At 36.2% G+C, this 20,460-nt stretch overlaps 1 protein-coding gene across 2 annotated transcripts; it reads right to left on the reverse strand.

Moving 5' to 3' along the window:
- Positions 1-5,806: 5,806 nt before the first annotated feature.
- Positions 5,807-15,524, reverse strand: LOC123540976 (uncharacterized). Of its 2 annotated transcripts, XM_053526983.1 has the most exons (7): positions 15,433-15,524; positions 14,894-15,123; positions 14,346-14,546; positions 13,597-13,840; positions 9,871-10,044; positions 9,355-9,552; positions 5,807-9,104 (listed from the first exon to the last, which is right to left on the reverse strand). In XM_053526983.1, exons 1-6 carry the CDS (start codon positions 15,442-15,444, stop codon positions 9,424-9,426), a joined length of 990 nt encoding a protein of 329 aa, XP_053382958.1. In that variant the 5' UTR covers positions 15,445-15,524; the 3' UTR covers positions 5,807-9,104; positions 9,355-9,423. The 2 variants fall into 2 exon arrangements, with proteins under 2 accessions (XP_053382958.1, XP_053382957.1); XM_053526982.1 differs by having other exon boundaries at positions 14,894-15,436.
- Positions 15,525-20,460: the final 4,936 nt, after the last annotated feature.

Raw genomic sequence — 20,460 nt, forward strand, 5'->3', positions numbered from 1 at the left:
TCTCTATATGGCTGCAAAAGCCAAAATAGCCAATTTTGGACCTTTAAGGGGCCATAACTCTGGAACCCATGAAGGAATATGGCCAATTCAAGAAAGGAAGCAAGGTCTTGTGGTGATACAAGTTGTGTGCAAGTTTGGTTAAAATCAAATCATAAATGAAGCTGCTATTGTGCAGACAAGGTCAAAATAGCTAATTTTGGCCCTTTCAGGGGCCATAACTCTGGAACCCATTAAGGGATCTTGCCGGTTCAAGAAAGGAACCGAGATCTTATGGTGACACAAATTTTGTGCAAGTTTGATTAAATTCAAATCATAAATGAAGCTGCTATTGTACAGACAAGGTCAAAATAGCTAATTTTGGCCCTTTTAGGGGCCATAACTCTGGAACCCATAATGCATCTGGCCAGTTCAAGAAAGGAACCATGATCTTATGGTGATACAAATTGTGTGCAAGTTTGGTTAAAATAAAATCATAAATGAAACCACTACCGTGCAGACAAGAAATTGTTGACGCACTGACAGACTGACGACATACGACAGACGAAGGGTGATCACAAAAGCTCACCTTGTCACTATGTGACAGGTGAGCTAAAAATAAGTTTCAAAGCTATATGCCTTTAAATGATAGCTGTATGTACTTGCATGCAAAACTTTAACCAAGGTGTGACGCCAACGCCGACACCAGGGTGAGTAGAATAGCTAGAAAATTCTTCGAACAGTCGAGCTAAAAATTGTTGTATATGGTCAGAACAATACCAGAGATTTTCAGATAAAAGATGGAAAATAGATAAGACAAACACTGATCCTGTATAAATCAAGACAATAATTCTGTACAAGCTTTTGTGAGACTGGAGAAGTCTTGCACTTTATAGCAATGTGTTATTGTATTGTTGTGATCATGCAGCAAAAAATATCTTTGATACAGTTACATACCAATGACTTCAGATGGAGAATTAGAGATCATGACACAGTTTCAAAGCCACAAGGTGTGACACTGACATGAGATAGATAGCTCCCCTTATTTTTCAAAAAGTATAGCTACATGTATATATTAAATATAGGAATGAATGCTACTTTTGTGTGTTTATACAGATTCATATAAATTTTGGACTTCTTCAAACTATCTAAGAGTCACAAGCAATTAAGCATGATTCATGGACTGGCAAATTTGATTTCTGCTTGTATAATCAATAATCACCCAAAAAGTGGCATTTAATTCTTAATAATTTTCAACTACTTCAGACTTTCTTTCCTACCTAGCGGGGACAGTAAACGTTTGTCTGAACACATGCCAGAAACAGATATACCAGTCCTGTGTTTCCCTTGGGAATCAAAGCACTGAGAGTACTGATGGGGCGGTGCATTTCAGCTGTTTTTTGTAACATTCTTAGATGAAAGTCAAATATTGAGATAGGAACCTGTGGTTTGCGCAAGAGACTTCATCTGACTGTGGATGACATTCATGCCAAATGCATGATAAAATGTGAAACACCAACCCCCATCCCTAGCACCGGTATAAGCAGAACTTTATTACCCATGTGTTGAATTCACAGCCAAGCATTTTATCAATTTTATTCAACGAGTTTAATAAATTCAATGTGGATAGTCACAGATGTAAGATGAATTCTTTTCATCACATGTTAGCCTTTCTTGTGGAAACACCAAAAATTCGACTTTCTTCTGCTATATACGTCGATGTCAAAGCTTTATTACACTAGTGTAGTATCGTTTTATTTAATGGCTGTATTACACTCCTGCAATGTCAAACATGTAATAAATAGAGAATATTAGGTTACTGTCATATAAATTTAAATTTATCAAGTGAGTCAAAGAAAATATAAACAAGAGGGCCATGAAGGCCCTGTATCGCTCACCTGACCTATTGACCTAAAGATCATCAAGATTAACATTCTGACCAAGTTTCATTAAAATATGGTCATAAATGTGGCCTCTAAAGTGTAAACTAGCTTTTCCTTTGATTTGACCCGGTGACCCAGTTTTTGATGTGACATGACCCAGGTTCGAATTTGACCTAAAGATCATCAAGATTAACATGCTGGCCAAGTTTCATGAAGATACATTCATAAATGTGGCCTCTAGAGTGTTAACAAGCTTTTCCTTTGATCTGACCCAGTGACCTAGTTTTTCACCCACCTGACCCAGATTTGAACTTGACCTATAGATCATCAAGATTAATATTCTGACAAAGTTTTATTAAGATATGGTCATAAATGTGGCCTCTACAGTGTAAACTAGCTTTTCCTTTGATTTGACCTGGTGAGTTAACAAGCTTTTCCTTCGATTTGACCTGGTGACCTAGTTTTTAACCCCATATGACCCAATGTCGAACTTGTCCAAAATGTTATTGAGGTTAATATTCTGACCAAGTTTCATTAAGATTGGGCAAAAATAGTGATCTCTAGAGTGTTTACAAGCTTTTCCTTTGATTTGACCTGGTGACCTAGTTTTTGACCCAAGATGACCCAATCTCAAACTCGTCAAAATTTTTATTGAGGGTAACATTCTGACCAAGTTTCATTGAGATTGGCTCAAAATTGTGACCTCTAAAGTGTTAACAGTCAAATTGTTGACAACGACGACGGACACAGGGCAATCACAAAAGCTCACCTTTGAGCATTTTGTGCTCTGGTGAGCTAAAAATGAGGCTCAAAAATCATTTTTTATTACATTCAAACTTTACAACCAATTTGATCTGAGTCTGCCTTGCATATAATTCTGGATACCATAACTAAATAAGGTCTTTTATATACTGATGGTGATCTGTTAGTTATGGAATTGTCCTCTTTCAAAATCAACTGTTTAAGATCAGCACATAAAATGCGAGATCAGTGTTAGAATATTGCAAAAAAGTAATGTCTACATATAATTGTAATATTATTCAAATGTTTTTGTCGAAAGAATTTTGATACTAAACCCACATATAACGATTTTATGCTGAAAATTGCATTATTCCCCAGGGCTTTTCACCAGCAAATTGGGAAGAGGCCTAGGCCTTTAAAATTGGGAAATTTCTGCGCGATAACCCTCCAGATTGGGAAAAAAATGCTATTTATGGAAAGATGGTGTTAGTGTAAAAATTTAAACAGTAATAAATATTTTAAACTCAAATTTAATTTTTACTGTTACTGTATAGACTAGACTACAGCACTTTATTTTTCAGACTTCAAGTTTCACAAATCTAATCACAGGCCGTGTCTTCGGTGTTATTATTACTGGTACCCTCGAACGCTTATTTACCCCACAGTCGAACCATAACCTCTGATTTCTTTTGATACCGCCATGCATTTGATTGATTTGCAGTAATAATATTTCCCGTCATATGACATTTTGTTGGGAGAATAATCAACCGGAAGTAAACAGAGAAAGATGAATTGAATTTACCTCCCCAGAAGCTCAGACTAAAATCTAAAATCCGGGACACGGAACATAACATATTAGACTGGTAATGCACAACATGCAGTACTTTGTGCTATAGTAAGACAAAAAGTCTATACCCGACAACCGCTTCCCCCCTGTAAAACTAAAATGTAAACAAAATTAAACCATTTGTTGGTGTGATTTTGGGAAATGCTATTTTGGGAAGTTTCTCTGCCACAGTGCCGTTTTTGGAAAATCCTTGATTAAAATAGAATAGGCTAAGTTAAAAATTAGACTGCATTAACATCACCAAATACATGTAGTTTAAAATGTGTTCATGGAAAATGTTGATTTATTTATCAATTAAGACTTAATAGGGGAGATCGTGTTTGTATACAAATCCGTTGTATATTCTATTTATACAACTGATAAGAAAAGATTGGATGGGCAGACGCCGAGTGTACATGTTTTTGGTTAACAGTGATGTTTTTCTAATGGCTTATATTTTCTTAAACCACAATGATATCAATAATTTTTTGATCAATGGAAAGGATATAAAATAAGCATTTATTGATAACTTTTAATTATCATTTCGAAATAAAACAGATTAATTATGAACGATTAACTTACAGTGTTTTTCCTAAAAGTTGAGGGCATCTACGGCGCTATTTAATTTTTAAATCTTATGTCATTTAAAACAGTTATTCATTTTCAACAGATATTTGAATAACAAAACATGAATATCAAAAGCATTTCGAAACTTTCTGATTTTTTAAAATCCATAAATGAACGATCGAAAAAATTCTGATCCAATACACAATGTAAAATTATTTGTTTTGCCCACAACCAGATAAACAGGTGCTGATATGTGACGTCAGGGTGATCTCTCCTATTCGATAAGGAAAATTTTGTTTGTTCTGGGTTTAACGCCGTTTTTCAACAGTATTTCAGTCATATAATGGCGGGCAGTTAACCTAACCAGTGTTCCTGGATTCTGTACCAGTACAAACCTGTTCTCTGCAAGTAACTGCCAACTTCCCCACATGAATCAGAGGTGGAGGACTAATGATTTCAGACACAATGTCGTTTATCAAATAGTCACAGAGAACATAATTATGCCCCTTACAGAACATATGAACTTCCGTAATCCTAGAACCGGAGGTTAGGATTACGGTACTGTAATCGTAGCCACTGCCTTCCGAAAATGGCAAATTGACGGGAAAAACAGTTAACTGGAGTGGTATTTATTGCACAAACATTTTGTTTTTCAGTGTACCCTAATAGAATGTGGTCCAATTGATGGGATACCAATTTGTAAAAAATGTGCTTTTTGTAATGAAACGATTGCGACTACTTTGGAGTCTTACACCTGTTGACTTTCAAAGAACAACTGGATTTGACGATGAAATGAAATGTAATGCTCATGATCATCATCAAAGACCTTCGACTACCTTGCATAGAAATCTGAAAATTGATACGTCAAACTGTTATCTATCTACCTATTTATATTGCATCACCCCTCTTTACTATTATTATGTGCAGCTGTAGTAGAATGGACAGTAGAATACACAAATAAATCAAAAATATTATAAAATAAGAGCTGAAAAACAAACGCTAACCTTGTTTAGCTTTATGCCCGACCTCTCTCACAGTTTTGCTTAACATTATTGAATAGTTTTAATTTGCTGCCAAGTAAAATTTTGTCCGAAGTTCAGTTGCATACCGGAATTACCCATTCTCACCAAGCAAACGAATGACGTGACTTATACACACGTCATAACGCCGCTTGACAGAACAAATATTTTATTTATTTTGTTGGGTTTATTGTCGCACCGACACAATTTTAGGTCATATGGCGACTTTCCAGCTTTAATGGTGGAGGAAGACCCCAGGTGCCCCTCCGTGCATATTTCATCACGAGCGACAGAACAAATAGGCAACCCGTATCCTCGATGATTTTATTCAATAACACTCCATTCCAGATGTAACATCTTCCTAGATTGAATTGCAGAAAGCTAAAATCCTGAACAAATGCTAACATGAGTCACTTTCCATTTCCTCAAGCGTTTCCGTTACAAAAACTTTTATGTAGTAATTGCAAATACGGTACTGGCTAGCGTCCTACAATCGGACACTTTTGGAATAATTTTCTAACATCCCTATATAACTTTAGTAACAAAAAAGTCACACACAGTCACATACTGAAATTTATGTATTGTTTTTGGACAAAGCCTCTGATTCTATTTTCTTAGTAACATAGGTAACAAAAGGTAACGTCCCTATATAAATCTAGTAACAAAAAAGTCACACACAGTCACATACTGAAATTTATTGATTTTTGCAAAACCTCTGATTCTATTTTCTTAGTAACATAGGTAACAAAAGGTAACATCCCTATATAACTCTAGTAACAAAAAAGTCACACACAGTCACATACTGAAATTTATTGATTTTTGACAAAACCTCTGGTTCTATTCTCTTAGTAACATAGGTAACAAAAGGTAACATCCCTATATAACTCTAGTAACAAAAAAGTCACACACAGTCACATACTGAAATTTATTGATTTTTGCAAAACCTCTGATTCTATTTTCTTAGTAACATAGGTAACAAAAGGTAACATCCCTATATAACTGTAGTAACAAAAAAGTCACACACAGTCACATACTGAAATTTATTGATTTTTGCAAAACCTCCGATTCTATTTTCTTAGTAACATAGGTAACAAAAGGTAACATCCCTATATAAATCTAGTAACAAAAAAGTCACACACAGTCACATACTGGAATTTATTGATTTTTGACAAAACCTCTTATTCTATTTTCTTAGTAACATAGGTAACAAAAGGTAACATCCCTATATAACTCTAGTAACAAAAAAGTCACACACAGTCACATACTGAAATTTATTTATTTTTGACAGAGCATCTGATTTTATTTTCTTAGTAATATAAGTAACAAAAGGTTACATCCCTATATAACTCTAGTAGCAAAAACATCACATAATATTATATATTTAAAAGTTTCTTCACATTTTCTTACTATTAAGTAAAAAAAAAATGTTCACTTTATATAGATCTTTGTGCAGTAACAATTAAATTACACATAAACTGTCACTTTATATCTGAATGCAGTGTGTAATGTATTATTTGTAACGGAAAGTCCGTTATACATACATCAAACTTTTTACATTTTTAGCACGTGATGCACTAAGTACTATATTTAGGTGTAAAAATTTAATTGATTAAGATGGTTGGGTGCAAATGGGCATGCACTGATTTATTCATGGAATGTGTTTTACATGTAAGAAGACTCTTTTTCGTGCTTACATTCGCATGTTTTCTACTTGTTCACTAGGAAACAAAAGTAGCTCTAGATCTATTTTTTTATTCTGCGAACCGCTTACTGAAATGTAATATGAAATGAAATACATTGTAGGTGGTAAGTGTAGCTAACGTCATTTGACTTACATTTTACAGCATTCTATTCAACTCCCCATTTTCTGTTGTTCTTTTTTTTCTTTTAAAGGAAACACATGGATGTCTTGCGGAAAATAGGCTTTGATAAGACAATTTTAAACTGTTTTACAAAAAACAGAGAACTATTTCTTTTAATGGTATGTAACCTAGAGCAGGACTTATAGAGGTTTTCTTCCTTAATGCAGCAACACGAACATTAAAGATACTGTATTGATACTGGTAGTCGCAGATATTTAAAAGGTGATTAAGATATCAAATTCTAAATTAAAATGCCAAGAAAGTAATTACGTCAGACATGTCATTATATTGTTTGGTCTAGTCTTTTTTTCTGTGTCCTGCATACTGGATGCTGACCAGTTACCTGGTTACCGGATAGGAAATATACCGGTCAAATTTAATTATTTTGCTTACATGAGTATAGGAGTTGTCAGTTAATTGGAAACTTTTAGTATTTTGTTTTCACTATCATAATATTATATCAGCATTGACTGACAAGGATACTATATTGATAATCATACCAATCCTCAAAACTTCCTCTTACCTGGCACGATTCATGGATTTGTCAATCCTATACAGTTGTACATTTTGCATGAACACAGAAAAAATCATTTCATTTCTTAAGAAATCCGAGTGACGTGTGACGCATTAACTTCTGTTTATCTGCTGATGGGCAGTACAAATGTTTTTGAAATGAACGGGATCAGAATTATTAATCAAGTTCTAGCTTATTTGTGCTCATTTATAGATTTCAAAATTCAGAAAGTTTTTAGCAAAAAATACACATGTAAGCAAAATTATTAGGTCGTTAGAACACATCTCAGTTTACATAAAAAAAAAGATGTTCAGCTTCTGCTCACCCGATCAATGTCTTATCAGTTCTAAAAATAGAAATACAATGGATTTGTAAGCAATCATGATCTCTCCTATTGGTGAAAATATACTGTACTGTTGTTACAAAATGAATCAACACATTTGCATCATTTGCTTGGCTGCGTGTTAAAAACTACAATATGCGTGAATAGGGGCAGAAACATACCTTGCTCTCAGTTAAAAAATTTATCACCTTGTCCTATAGACACAATTGGCATTTTTTTTCATACAAAACAAAATTAAAATTGATTTAAAAAGAAAGTGGAGGGGAACTGCTCCTCAATCATTTTTTCAGTTAAAGAGAGACAAAACGTATACAAGACTGCTAACACATCGTCATCTGAAGACACAGACATGTTCATTGGCATCCAAGTTGAATCTTGAGTCATCACTTAATGCTGTGTTCTGCAAATGCTGACTGTGATGGTTGTGGGACCAAATTAAATGGTGGTGATGGTGACATAGCATAAGAACTAGACTGCGGCAGGTAATTTCATGTTCTCTTAGTCAATTTCTCACTGTATGTAGATTTATAGGCCATCCATGGTTAACCATAATTAAATCTTGTGTGGCTTTAGCCATTAAAAGTCGGTCTCGCAAATGGTGTTGACATATGTAATTGTTCTGCTGTACTGACATTACATGCTGTCTCCGCTAATAACGCCTACTGATATCCGTTTCTATGTCTCTGACATAGGATAGGCTAGTGGAGATACAAATTATCTGACATGCAATAAAAGTTGAAAAGATTTTATGAAGATCTTCATTTAATCTACCAACATTTGAATCGACATGGTGAACAAACAACAAAACTGTCCATAGTTTACTTACAAATTTACTGCCACATCATTGGTCTCAGCTGTGCTGCTTGCAGCTTGCTTTCTCTTCATAACCTTAACTGCAATTGAAAGAGTTACATAAGTTTCATCATCATAGCACAACACAACCAAACATGTAAAAACAACTTAGCCCATTTAGAGTAGCAGCTGACTTATTATTGAAGGGAATATAGATGTTGTACTGGTTTTACTTTAAGTATAGTCTGAAGTGCATATAAGCAGGATTGAAAACAACCTCTTTGGGTTAAAATAAGCTTTTGTAGAACTTATCAGTTATCCAACATACTTACACACTGAACGTGCTGGTGTCCCTGCTGGCTCCACATTTGAAGTTGTGGTTGACTCAGTGTCTTCCTGGGGTGGTGCCTCTGTATCGGCTGAAGGCTGTGTAGTTATTACTTCTGGGCCAGGTAATGGTGCAGCTTCTGCGTCTTCTCGAGGTGGTGCTACATTAACTGTCATGGGTGCACGTGGTGCCTCTACAATACGTTTGCCAGGTGCCTGTTGGAAAGGAATGGCCACAGGTGCCATCTGGTGCTCTGAATAAAGTCAAAACAAAGCTTAATCAACATGTTGGCATCGTTTAAATATTGACTTGAAAGTCAATGTGTCTAGCTACCAATGATGTGTGTTATAGGTGGTTTAATAACATGTAATGTGAAATATTTCCATCACTTTAATTGTGATAAAGCTTGAGTAGTTTTTCTGCTGTAACATTCTGCTGTAACAAGTTTATTGCATAACAGTGTCCTAATGTCTTATGTTATAGACAAAATGGAGATGATTTACCTGTCAGAATGTTTTCTATAACTGCTGCCTCTACATCCATATCAAAAACACGGCGCTTCTTAACCTTCTTCATAACCCCCATGCGGACATTTTTTGTTCTTCCCCCAGGTAGCTCAGCAGCGCGCTGTTGAATCTGGCTGGCAGTTCGACAGTTCTCAGTGTCAGACATGAACCATTCAATTTCACATACTCGGGGATCTGGAAAATAAACCATTATATTATTAATACTATGTGAAAAGATATTTACAGTTGATTTTCCTAACTATTTTGGATTCAGAGACAGGGACAATTATCTGTTTCTATAAACAATCAGTTTATTTCTTTTGAGGCAACATGCACTGTTTTAGATTCAATGATTAATGTGGCATGTATTTTCCTTGTGAAATCTTATACTTCTGTTCAGTAAACATTATAGTCAGCTAGCTAGTTTATGCTGAATATGTTTTCAAAATAGTGTTTGTCAAATGTATTTTTAATGTCTGAGTTAGTTTATTTATAATAGCCAAGGGGTTATACCTGCTCTGGGCCCAAGTCAGATACTATGTCAGATACGAGCCGACTGAAGGTTCCATGGTTTGCTGCTATTTTGTTCACACTGTGCCCAAGACGCTGCATATGGGATGGAATGATTTCCGTCTGCAGGTATGTAAAAAGTTCATCTGACCATGGCAGACTGAGTGCTTCAAGTATCTGAAACAAGCGTTATTGAAACAAGAGTTGGCTAATATGTATATCATTTTAGAAACATCTAATAAAACAAGGCAGTCTGAAAGACAGCTAAATCCCCCGCCAATGCTATGGATAGTGAAAGGGTAAACCTTTGATTTTAGCTGTGACCTTGACCTTGAACTGACATGGCTGACTCATGAATTCTGCACAACATCTTGATGAAGTGATCATTTGACCAAAGTTTCATGAAAATCCTTCAAGGGGTTAAGGAGATACAGAGGTGAAACCTTTGACCTTCAGTTGTGACCTTGACCTTGAGTTGACATGGCTGACTCATGAGTTCTTGATGAGGTGATCATTTGACCCAAGTTTGATGAAAATCCTTCAAGGGGTTAAGGAGATACAGAGTGGACACCAAATGGAAGGCTCAAACCTTCGACCCTTAGTTGTGTCCTTGACCTTGAGCTGGCATGGTTGACTCATAATTTCTGCATATCATTCTGATGAGGTAATCATTTGACCCAAGTTTTATAAAATTCCTTCAAGGGGTTTAGGAGATATAGAGCGGACACGAAATGGAAGGCTCAAACCTTTGACCTTCAGTTGTGACCTTGACCTTGAGCCTACATGGCTGACTCATAAGTTCTGCACATTGCCTTGATGAGGTGATTGTTTGACCCAAGTTTGATGAAAATCCTTCAAGGGGTTTAGGAGATATAGAGCGGACACAAAATGGAAGGCTCAAACCTTTGACCCTAAGTTGTGACCTTGACCTTGAGCCGGCATGACTGACTCATGGGTTCTGCACATCGTCTTGATGAGGTGATCATTTGACCCAAGTTTTATAAAATTCCTTCAAGGGGTTTAAGAGATATAGAGCGGACACAAAATGGAAGGCTCAAACCTTTCACCTTGAGTTGTGACCTTGACCTTGAGCCGGCATGGCTGACTCGTGGGTTCTGCATATCGTCTTGATGAGGTGATCATTTGACCCAAGTTTTATAAAATTCCTTCCAGGGGTTTAGGAGATATAGAGCGGACACAAAATGGCTGGCTCAAACCTTTGACCTTGAGTTGTGACCTTGACCTTGAACCGACAAGGCTGACTCATGGGTTCTGCACATCGTCTTGATGAGGTGATCATTTGACCCAAGTTTCATGAAAATCCTTCAAGGGGTTTAGGAGATATGGACCGGACACGATTTTGTTACGGACGGAAGGACTGAAAGACGGACGGAAGGACGGACGGAAGGACGGACGCAGACCATTCCTATAACCCTCCGCCACGGCGGGGGATTAATAACATCTTACTATCAAATACCAAGTAAAACTAAAAACAGCATAACCTAACCACCTTTGTAGCCTAGTAATACAGTGCCATTTCAGCGGGCTATTGTTGGTTCAATCCCCTGCCTTGTCATTCTGAAGACGTGAAACATTGTACTAGTGGTATTGTGTAAGTTATTTCATTACTTGTTGCTCGGCATTAAGAGCCTGGTGTCGGTACCATATGAATGAGTGGGGTGTCATGCCTATTGCGTGATATTCCAGTGAGGCATTTCACTCACTGCCACAAACAGACAAAGTCAATTAAGACTGAAAAATTGTTAAAAAAGATGCACAATCACACCAAACAGAACCTGAAAAATTTGGTTTTATCCATAGAGTACTATGTGCTAGTATAAGCAGTGCTAGCCCTGGCCATTATAAATTAATAGCCACTTTTTTTTTCAGGAAAAAATTAATAGACAAACTTGGCGCGCGCGTAATTCGCATGTGCTTTCGCATTTCAATGAAAAACATAAAACAGGGTATTTATAACTATTTTCTTTTTCATGAAACACTTAAACATATTTTATTTTTCAATTATCATTTTTCATGTTTATCATAGGCTTTGAATTATCATACATTTATGCATATCTTCAGTTGTTAGTATTCAGATGTAACTGAAAATACCATTTTAGTATGTGACATGACCCATTGTGAATTCTTGTCAAGAATGATCATTACTTTTTGTGACGAAAGTCAAGGCTTAAGTTAGGCTAAGATTTTAGGGATAAGTCACTTCTCCCTCAGCTAACATTAGGGAGAAGGGGAGAGATTGTAGGGAGAAGTGACAAGATTTTAGGGAAAATGTGGAAATATTTCAACGCCATGGCATGCAAGTTGAAAAAGGAACTAAATATGCTTAATATAATGTTACTTTTTTATCATTTCCTGCCTTTGTTTAAGCTGATTTAAAGTAAATAACAAATCCACTCAAAATGTCAGTGATTCTGTTTTCTTATCCTGGTAAACCTTGTGAATCTAATGTGATTAAACTGCAAATTAAAGTTTTTTTTCACTCTTGCAATGATTGCCCAAACCAAGAAAACCCTTTGAATATAAATACAATTTCAAAAAGTTAATTCCATATCAGCAAAAAATAAATTAACTCCCAGTGCTATAATGCACTCAAAGTCACAGTCACTTTAAATAACAGGAGTGTATTGATGCTGGTTCTGAATTAAATATGTCAATAGCAGTGACATCACTATGACATCACATGGAATACAAGTCTTCTTTGATCTGCTGGTGTCGTCTTTGATCTGCTGGTGTCAGCACACATTAAAAGAAACAGCTGTCAAACAGGTTAAACCAAGTTTCTGATGGCAGGTGTCAAAAATTTGGGTAAATTTAAGTTACGTAATTTAAGTCACAGAAAGTGTCAGTGATAATGTTATGTTTCTAAAGTCTTGGTTTTGAAAAATACAAGTAAAATAAGTGGATTTAAGAAAATTATTGAGCCAGCCAAGGTAAGATACTTTCTAAAGGTCAAAAAAAGAATATGTGTAAGCTAATGTAATGTAGTTAATTTGTGCTTGTCCGCGCACAGACGGAATGCAAAAACGCACTTGTTCGCCGTCGAAAAGTCTCGAGTCGGACATCAGGAATTCCACATCTGAGGGAATTATGTTTAATTAATTTGTTTGTTTGGTAATTAATGGTGATTAAATGCAAGGTGATGATAACTGTTGCTTTAAACTTCTATACGATCAATAGTGCACACATGCGGATCAATTAGTGAAGTCGTACGCGTGTTGGCGATAAACAAATCAATTAAGCGTGTCACCGTTTAGAGGGGGTAATTATGCCTCTGGGCAAATACGCTTCCTGCTACTGACTTCGCACGTTTTTGTCGATAAAACTACCTATGTTCCAACAGTTTAGGGACACTTTTTTGCAATATTTTTTTTGTAGCATTTCTATAAATTAATCGCCATTTTCTATCGCCAAAAATTGCGTTTTAATTGACACTTTAATAAAATAATCGCCATTTGGCGATAATGTCGATTGGCAGCGCGAGCACTGTATAAGCCATTCCAGCTGTCTTTTTTCTCCACTCTTTGAAAGACCTCATGTAATAAATATTTCCATTTTCATTCCATAGATTTTTTGCATTGCATTGTTTGAGACATATCTTGCCTCTCTGACACAGTTTTATATAGTTCATAATTAAAGGGTGATTTCATTTACCTGGTTTTTAATGAATGCTTTAGTTATAATATTTGTTACATTAGAACAGATATTTACCTTTGTCATTACAGTTAAGGGCACAGCCATACCCTCAACCAGCCTAACTTCTAAACCCTTGCAACAAGTCATAATCTGGAGGGTCATCTTCCATATATCAACTGCTGTAACACCGTCTGTAAGACTTAACATACCAGGTAGTGCAGCTGAAGCCTTGCGGGCGCCATCCTCCAGCTGCATCATACGGGCCACATCACTGACCTCTGCCTTCTTGAAGAGGATAAAATTGAGACGGGTGTAGTATCTGAAATGACAATTAACTGTGTGTCACAGTATTATATCATCATTATTATAGGTCTATATAGGACAGTTTAATTTCAGTAATTGGTCTAGCTACTTGCTTTTTAAAGAACCAGTGTTTTCATTAGTTGAGTACTTTGCTAGAGTACTTCATCAAGCTTGAAACTTTTTTTCCATTATTAGATGAGTAAGTACACTACAAACCATAATTCCTCTGAACCTTATAAGGATACTTACTGTTTGGAACCTTGTAATTTTTAGTAAAAAATGCATTATCCTAGTCATACATGTAGGATGTGCAATAGTTTTGACTGTTGTACATCATTGTTAATTGATTAAGAACCTCAGTTACCATGTCAGACATATTGTCAAAAACTTACAGAAAGCATCCTTTTTTTGATTTACCTACTTGAAAAGCACCCAGGTTTTTTAAACAGTAAGGAATATTGATCCGTTCATAGTTTAATTGCCTATATTCAATTCTTTTTGAGAAATGTACATAAACTTACTTCTTTGTTCCTCCCAAATCAAAGTTGGCTGTCACTAAACAACCTGTCTGGGGCTGTAGATTGCGATCCTTGGTTCCCCTAATGGCGCCGTTTCCCAAGTCGATTGCCAGCTGGCTCACATCAGCTGCCTCAGTGGGGTCATCCCATACAACTGGTATCGTAGACATGCTGCACAGCTCAGTTATTGCAGCCAGAGTACATCTGAAATTAGTGTTTGCATGTCAGTCTAAATACATTCACCTTGTAGCCATTCATTTAAGTAATTAAGCCAGTTACCATTTTGTAAATCTGTCTTCCATTGTTCTTAGGTGCTTGTTTGTATCAGGTGTTCTTTGCTTTGTAAAGTTTAGTATTTCAGAGAGCAGTATTGAAAAACTTGCAATATTTAACACATTTTTGTTTTGCGGAAAATGCAGGCCTTATCTGAAACCTTGTTCGAAAAAAAAAAAAGTGGTATCTCCACTTCTTTTAATTAATTTCATAAATTGTTGCTCACATATACTGAAGCAGTAAGAAAACTCAGCTTTAACTTTCAGACTATTACATACCTCGAGTAGACAGAATCAGACCCTGTTACATTAGCCATGCACTGAGCGGTCAGAGTCTTCCAACACACTGGCTCCCCGTAAAGAAGTGGCAGGTTGAAGTGTCCAACTTCTCCAAGTAACTTGCGATACGAACACATTGCCATCGTCGATGCAAGCGTCATTAAGGTCGCTGGAAAGTTATGACCTTGCACAGTCCTAGCTAAAACCAACCACTCCCCTATTGCAGCTAACTGAAACAAGAAATACATTGTGAAACTTTACTAGTGCATCCTAGTCATAGTTAATTCCTCATTGCAGACAAATGTTTTTTCTTGTCTGCTGCAGTGGTACATGGAAACAAAACTGTTCTTTCTGTGCCAAGAAGGAACTGGTTGATACAGTATCTCATTTGTCATTTGTTTGTATATTTGGTGGCATCCTAGACCAGTAATTTTATGACAAATTATGACAAATTAATTTTATCTTCAGGACAGCCACCTCAACATCATTATTTTAATATTGAATATCAAATATGTATAAGAAGATTATCTAATGCTTACTGAAAATGGCATCTCTATTGTCCTGTACAAATGAGCAGGCGGACAACCTGGCCATGATTCGATCCAGATGTATGGTGTCTCTTCTGAATTGACCTAAAAGAAATAGCAATTGGAAACTTTTACACAGGTGTTTCTTAATTTTTTGTTTAAACCTTTGTTATATTTCATCACACATTACATGTCATGCAAAACCGGATAAAATAAAGCAACACTGTAGTCTTCTGAATTGCTTGACATGTATCACATTCCTTAAATATTTATTGAAATAATATAGAGCATAACCTATAGCAAAGCCATGTTTTAACATATCAAAACAATATGAGAAGGTTGTAAGTGTAGACCGAGTATATACACAGCATTTTTGTAGAGTGGAGAAATGTTAAAAATATAGATGTATGTATCATTCTGTCATATCATTTCGATTCTGTTGACTAATATGTATTTTATGTTAACAAGTAGATAAATACGGGAACACTATGGCACATAATATAGTAGATCGACATGACATCAATGTGTAAAAAGAGTTGTAACAGGGTTAAATACTGGTGGTATTATGTCCCTTGAAATAACTTGCGTAGGTGGAAGTCTTGCGAGTTATTCTAATAGTCTAATAGATACAGTGTGTGAGAAAGTGCAAAACCCATCTAATATCATAAATTCTGAAAGTCTTCTATGTGAAGTAGATCAAATTGGGTAGCAGTCTTTGATATGTTGATGTGATGCATCATTTCTTTATAATTTCTAACAATGCAAATATTTGAAATAGCTCACCTCAACACTGGCCCCGGAGAACATTTGATTGGGGTTTAGCAGAGTTATGTCACTGTTACGCTGTCTTCCAACGTACTGAACAAGCGTCTTCTTGAACAATGCATCATCTGAATAGTTATATTATCATATTTTTTCATTGTCTCTTCCCAGTTCAATCATTATTTACAGTTGTAGAGTTCATGCATGGTAGATAATATGATTTTGGGACAGTTTTGTGACCATATTTTCTTTTTTGACTTCAATTCCAATAACGTTGTTGAAACAAAGCTTTCTTGCAGACCTGCAACCTTTTCAAGACAGATCACTTTCATATTCACCAATAGTGATAACAGTTTTCAAACCAACATTTTGCTAATGTGTACTTCATCATTCTTCCATCTTTGCATTATACAGCTTTTTTGTTTTTAAATATGCAGTTGGTAGTTGTTATCATATCAGAATGATCATATAAATATTATACGACATAGCATTATGTTTTAACAAACATTTTGTTTTTATTTTACAGTACTTGTTGTTAGATGTATGATTGAAAAAATCCCTTCTTTCAATATGAGACTGCATTGCAATTCTAATACTTCTGAAAGCAACTTTATAGATGTGTAACACAGGTGCCAATAATTCAGTTATGTGTATGCTTCGTATTGTGCATCATAATACTGTATGTATATACCTTGTTCTCGCAGAGTTCTGTCTGCTGCTGTCATAAGGTGTAGAAGCTCATTCTTAGTGAAAGTTGAAAATAGACCACCATCTTCCATTATACCATCTACACTGAATGAGGACTGCAATCCCTTCACAAAGTGGGCTACATCTGTTTGTGGCTGAGACCCTAAAAACCAGGCAGTCCTGAAACAGAAAAACAAGAGGGTCATGATGACCCTGGATCGCTCACCTGAGTAATATGAGCTACATGTTTCAAATGTCAAACTGATGATAAAATATTAAGAAAGTCAGTAGTTCACATTCACTGTCAATGAAATTCAGTTTTACGATTTGTGTGCAAAACTGTGTAAGTCATCAATATTTCAAGGCTGTATCTTAAAAAACAAGAAAGTAGGTCAGTAGGTCAAGGTCACGATCAAGTGACATCATATTACTTGGGGTCATCAGGTAACTAGAGCTATCACTAAAGGTGATGAATGTACCCCCCGCATGCACTGACACAGTACATTGCAATCTGACGCACACAATCTGACGCAAACTGTATGTATATAGACTGTATGTATACAGTATAGTAACAAAAAACAAAGTCCCATAACTATGCAGAATATTTATCTAAAAGAATGTAACATGCACCATGCACAACTAGGGTTGGTACTGATCACTTGTGTGAAGTTTCATTAAATTGTGTGCAAGGGTTTGGTAGATTAGGCACGCACAAGATTGCATATGCAGACTGTATGTACATAGTATGTTAACAAGAAACAAAGTCCCATAACTCTGCAATTTTTGTCGCTGAAAGAACCTAACATGCCCCATGCACAACTACTGTTGTTACTGATCACTTGTGTGAAGTTTCATTAAATTGTGTCAAAGGGATGAGGAGAGATGGTGCGCACAAGATTGTGTCTATGTATATAGTATAGTAACAAAAAAACAAAGTCCCATAACTCTGCAAATTTTTTTTCTGAAAGAACCTAACATGCCCCATGCACAACTACTGTTGTTACTGATCACTTGTGTGAAGTTTCATTAAATTGTGTCAAGGGGATGAGGAGAGATGGTGCGCACAAGATTGTGTCTATGTATATAGTATAGTAACAAAAAAACAAAGTCCCATAACTCTGCAATTTTTTTTTCTAAAAGAACCTAACATGTCCCATGCACAACTACTGTTGGTACTGATCACTCGTGTGAAGTTTCATTAAATTCTGTCAAGGGGATAAGGACAGATGGTGCGCACAAGATTGCGTCTACGGACAGACGGACAGACAGACAGACAGACAGACAGACAACCTGAAACCAGTATACCCCCCCTTACAACCTTGTTGTCGGGGGGTACAATTATAATCAAATAGTCTTGGAAGTAGGATCAGATAATTTTTTAAGCATTTTTCCTATATAACTCATATAATAACTTAGTTACCCCAGGGCGGGGCCTCTTTTAACCCAAGGGGCATAATTTGAACAATTTTGGTAGAGGACTACTAGACAATGCATCATACCAAATATCAAAAGCCTAGGTTGTATGGTTTCTGACAAGATTTTTAAAGCTTTTTCCTATATAAGTCTATATAAAACTTGGGACCCCCAGGGCAGGGCCTCTTTTCACCCCAGGGTACAATTTAAACAATTTTGGTTGAGGACCATAAGACAATGCTACAAACCAAATATCAAAGGTCTAAGAGTTGTGGTTTCAGACAAGAAGATTTTTAAACTTTTTTTCCTATAAAGGTCTATGTAAAACTTGCGACCCCCAGGGCGGGGCCATATTTGACCCTAGGGTGATAATTTGAACAATCTTGGTAGAGGACCACTAGATGATGCTACATACCAAATATCAAAGACCTAGGCCATGTGGTTTTGTACAAGAAGATTTTCAAAGTTTTCCCTATATAACTCTGTATAAACCATGTGACCCCTGGGGCGGGGCCATATTTGACCCTAGGGGGATAATTTGAATAATCTTGGTAGAGGACTACTAGATGACGCTACATACCAAATATCAAAGCCCTAGGCCATGTGGTTTTGTACAAGAAGATTTTCAAAGTTTTCCCTATATAACTCTGTATAAACCATGTGACCCCCGGGGGCGGGGCCATATTTGACCCTAGGGGGATAATTTGAACAACCTTGGTAGAGGACCACTAGATGATGCTACATACCAAATATCAAAGGCCTCGGCCATGTGGTTTTGTACAAGAAGATTTTCAAAGTTTTCCCTATATAACTCTATATAAACCATGTGACCCCCGGGGCGGGGCCATATTTGATCCTAGGGGGATAATTTGAAAAATCTTGGTAGAGGACCACAGATGATGCTACATACCAAATATCAAAGCCCTAGGCCATGTGGTTTTGTACAAGAAGATTTTCAAAGTTTTCCCTATATAACTCTATATAAACCATGTGACCCCCGGGGCGGGGCCATATTTGACCCTAGGGGGATAATTTGAACAATCTTGGTAGAGGACCACTAGATGATGCTACATACCAAATATCAAAGGCCTCGGCCATGTGGTTTTGTACAAGAAGATTTTCAAAGTTTTACCTATATAACTCTATATAAACCATGTGACCCCCGGGGCGGGGCCATATTTGATTCTAGGGGGATAATTTGAAAAATCTTGGTAGAGGACCACAGATGATGCTACATACCAAATATCAAAGCCCTAGGCCCTGTGGTTTTGGACAAAAAGATTTTTTAAGTTTTTCCTTTCGGTTGCCATGGCAACCAGAATTCTGCATGGAATTCAATTCTGTGAATAATTTTGAAAGGGGGCCACCCAAGGATCATTCCTGTGAAGTTTGGTGTAATTCTGCCCAGTGGTTTTCAAGAAGAAGATTTTTTTAGGAAATGTTGACGGACGGACGACGCACGACGGACGCCGGACATTGAGCGGTCACAATAGCTCACCATGAGCCTTTGGCTCAGGTGAGCTAACAAGTAAATTATAAAAAAGAGTTTGAAATTTCCCTTGTACAGAACAATTTTATTAATCTGAGGGAATGTATAAAAATATTTTTCAATAATAAAGTTTTAGAAAAATATACAGATCACAGCTTTCCCGGTATGGACACTTTGGCAGTCTCATTGACTTTTTCCTGAACCAAAACTAACAAAACACTTGAACCTGTGGATATATTTGTCAAGTCTGTTGATAACACACTGAGATAGCTTACTTTAGGCTATATTCATTGACACATATAAAATTCTTAATGATTACCTCCCTTTTTGCCTCATGTAGTGCTTTAAGCACTGGTATTTTGCAATAGGGGTAAAATGGACTTAGGGGTGTGGTCAATTATTGTCATTATTGATATTGTTATAATAATTATTATTTTTATTATGTATAATGCCATTGATTAAATCATTGTATAAAAATGGTGTTTAATCAATTTATTCAGTTTTTTTTTCATTTTCTTGGCTCTAATGGTATAAGTTGATGAGTAATATTGAAAATAGAGATTTTCCAACTAATAATGCAGTTATGCATAACATTTAAATTTTAAATGAATAATTACTTCATCTGCATTAAACACAAAATTTAAAGCAATGTGCTTATGGCACAATGATAAAGCACATTGTTGTGCTGA

Source organism: Mercenaria mercenaria, chromosome 16 (genome assembly GCF_021730395.1).
Source record: "Mercenaria mercenaria strain notata chromosome 16, MADL_Memer_1, whole genome shotgun sequence".
NCBI lineage: Eukaryota > Metazoa > Mollusca > Bivalvia > Venerida > Veneridae > Mercenaria > Mercenaria mercenaria.

Coding starts and splice junctions, on each gene's coding strand:
- LOC123540976 (XM_053526982.1), bottom strand. CDS start 15,141: ATGTATTTCTTGTTTCAGTTAGCTGCAATAGGGGAGTGGTTGGTTTTA. Junction 14,547..14,893: donor TCTGATTCTGTCTACTCGAG/GTATGTAATAGT, acceptor CACTAATTTCAG/ATGTACTCTGGCTGCAATAA. Junction 9,553..9,870: donor CTGACTTGGGCCCAGAGCAG/GTATAACCCCTT, acceptor TTTATTTTCCAG/ATCCCCGAGTATGTGAAATT.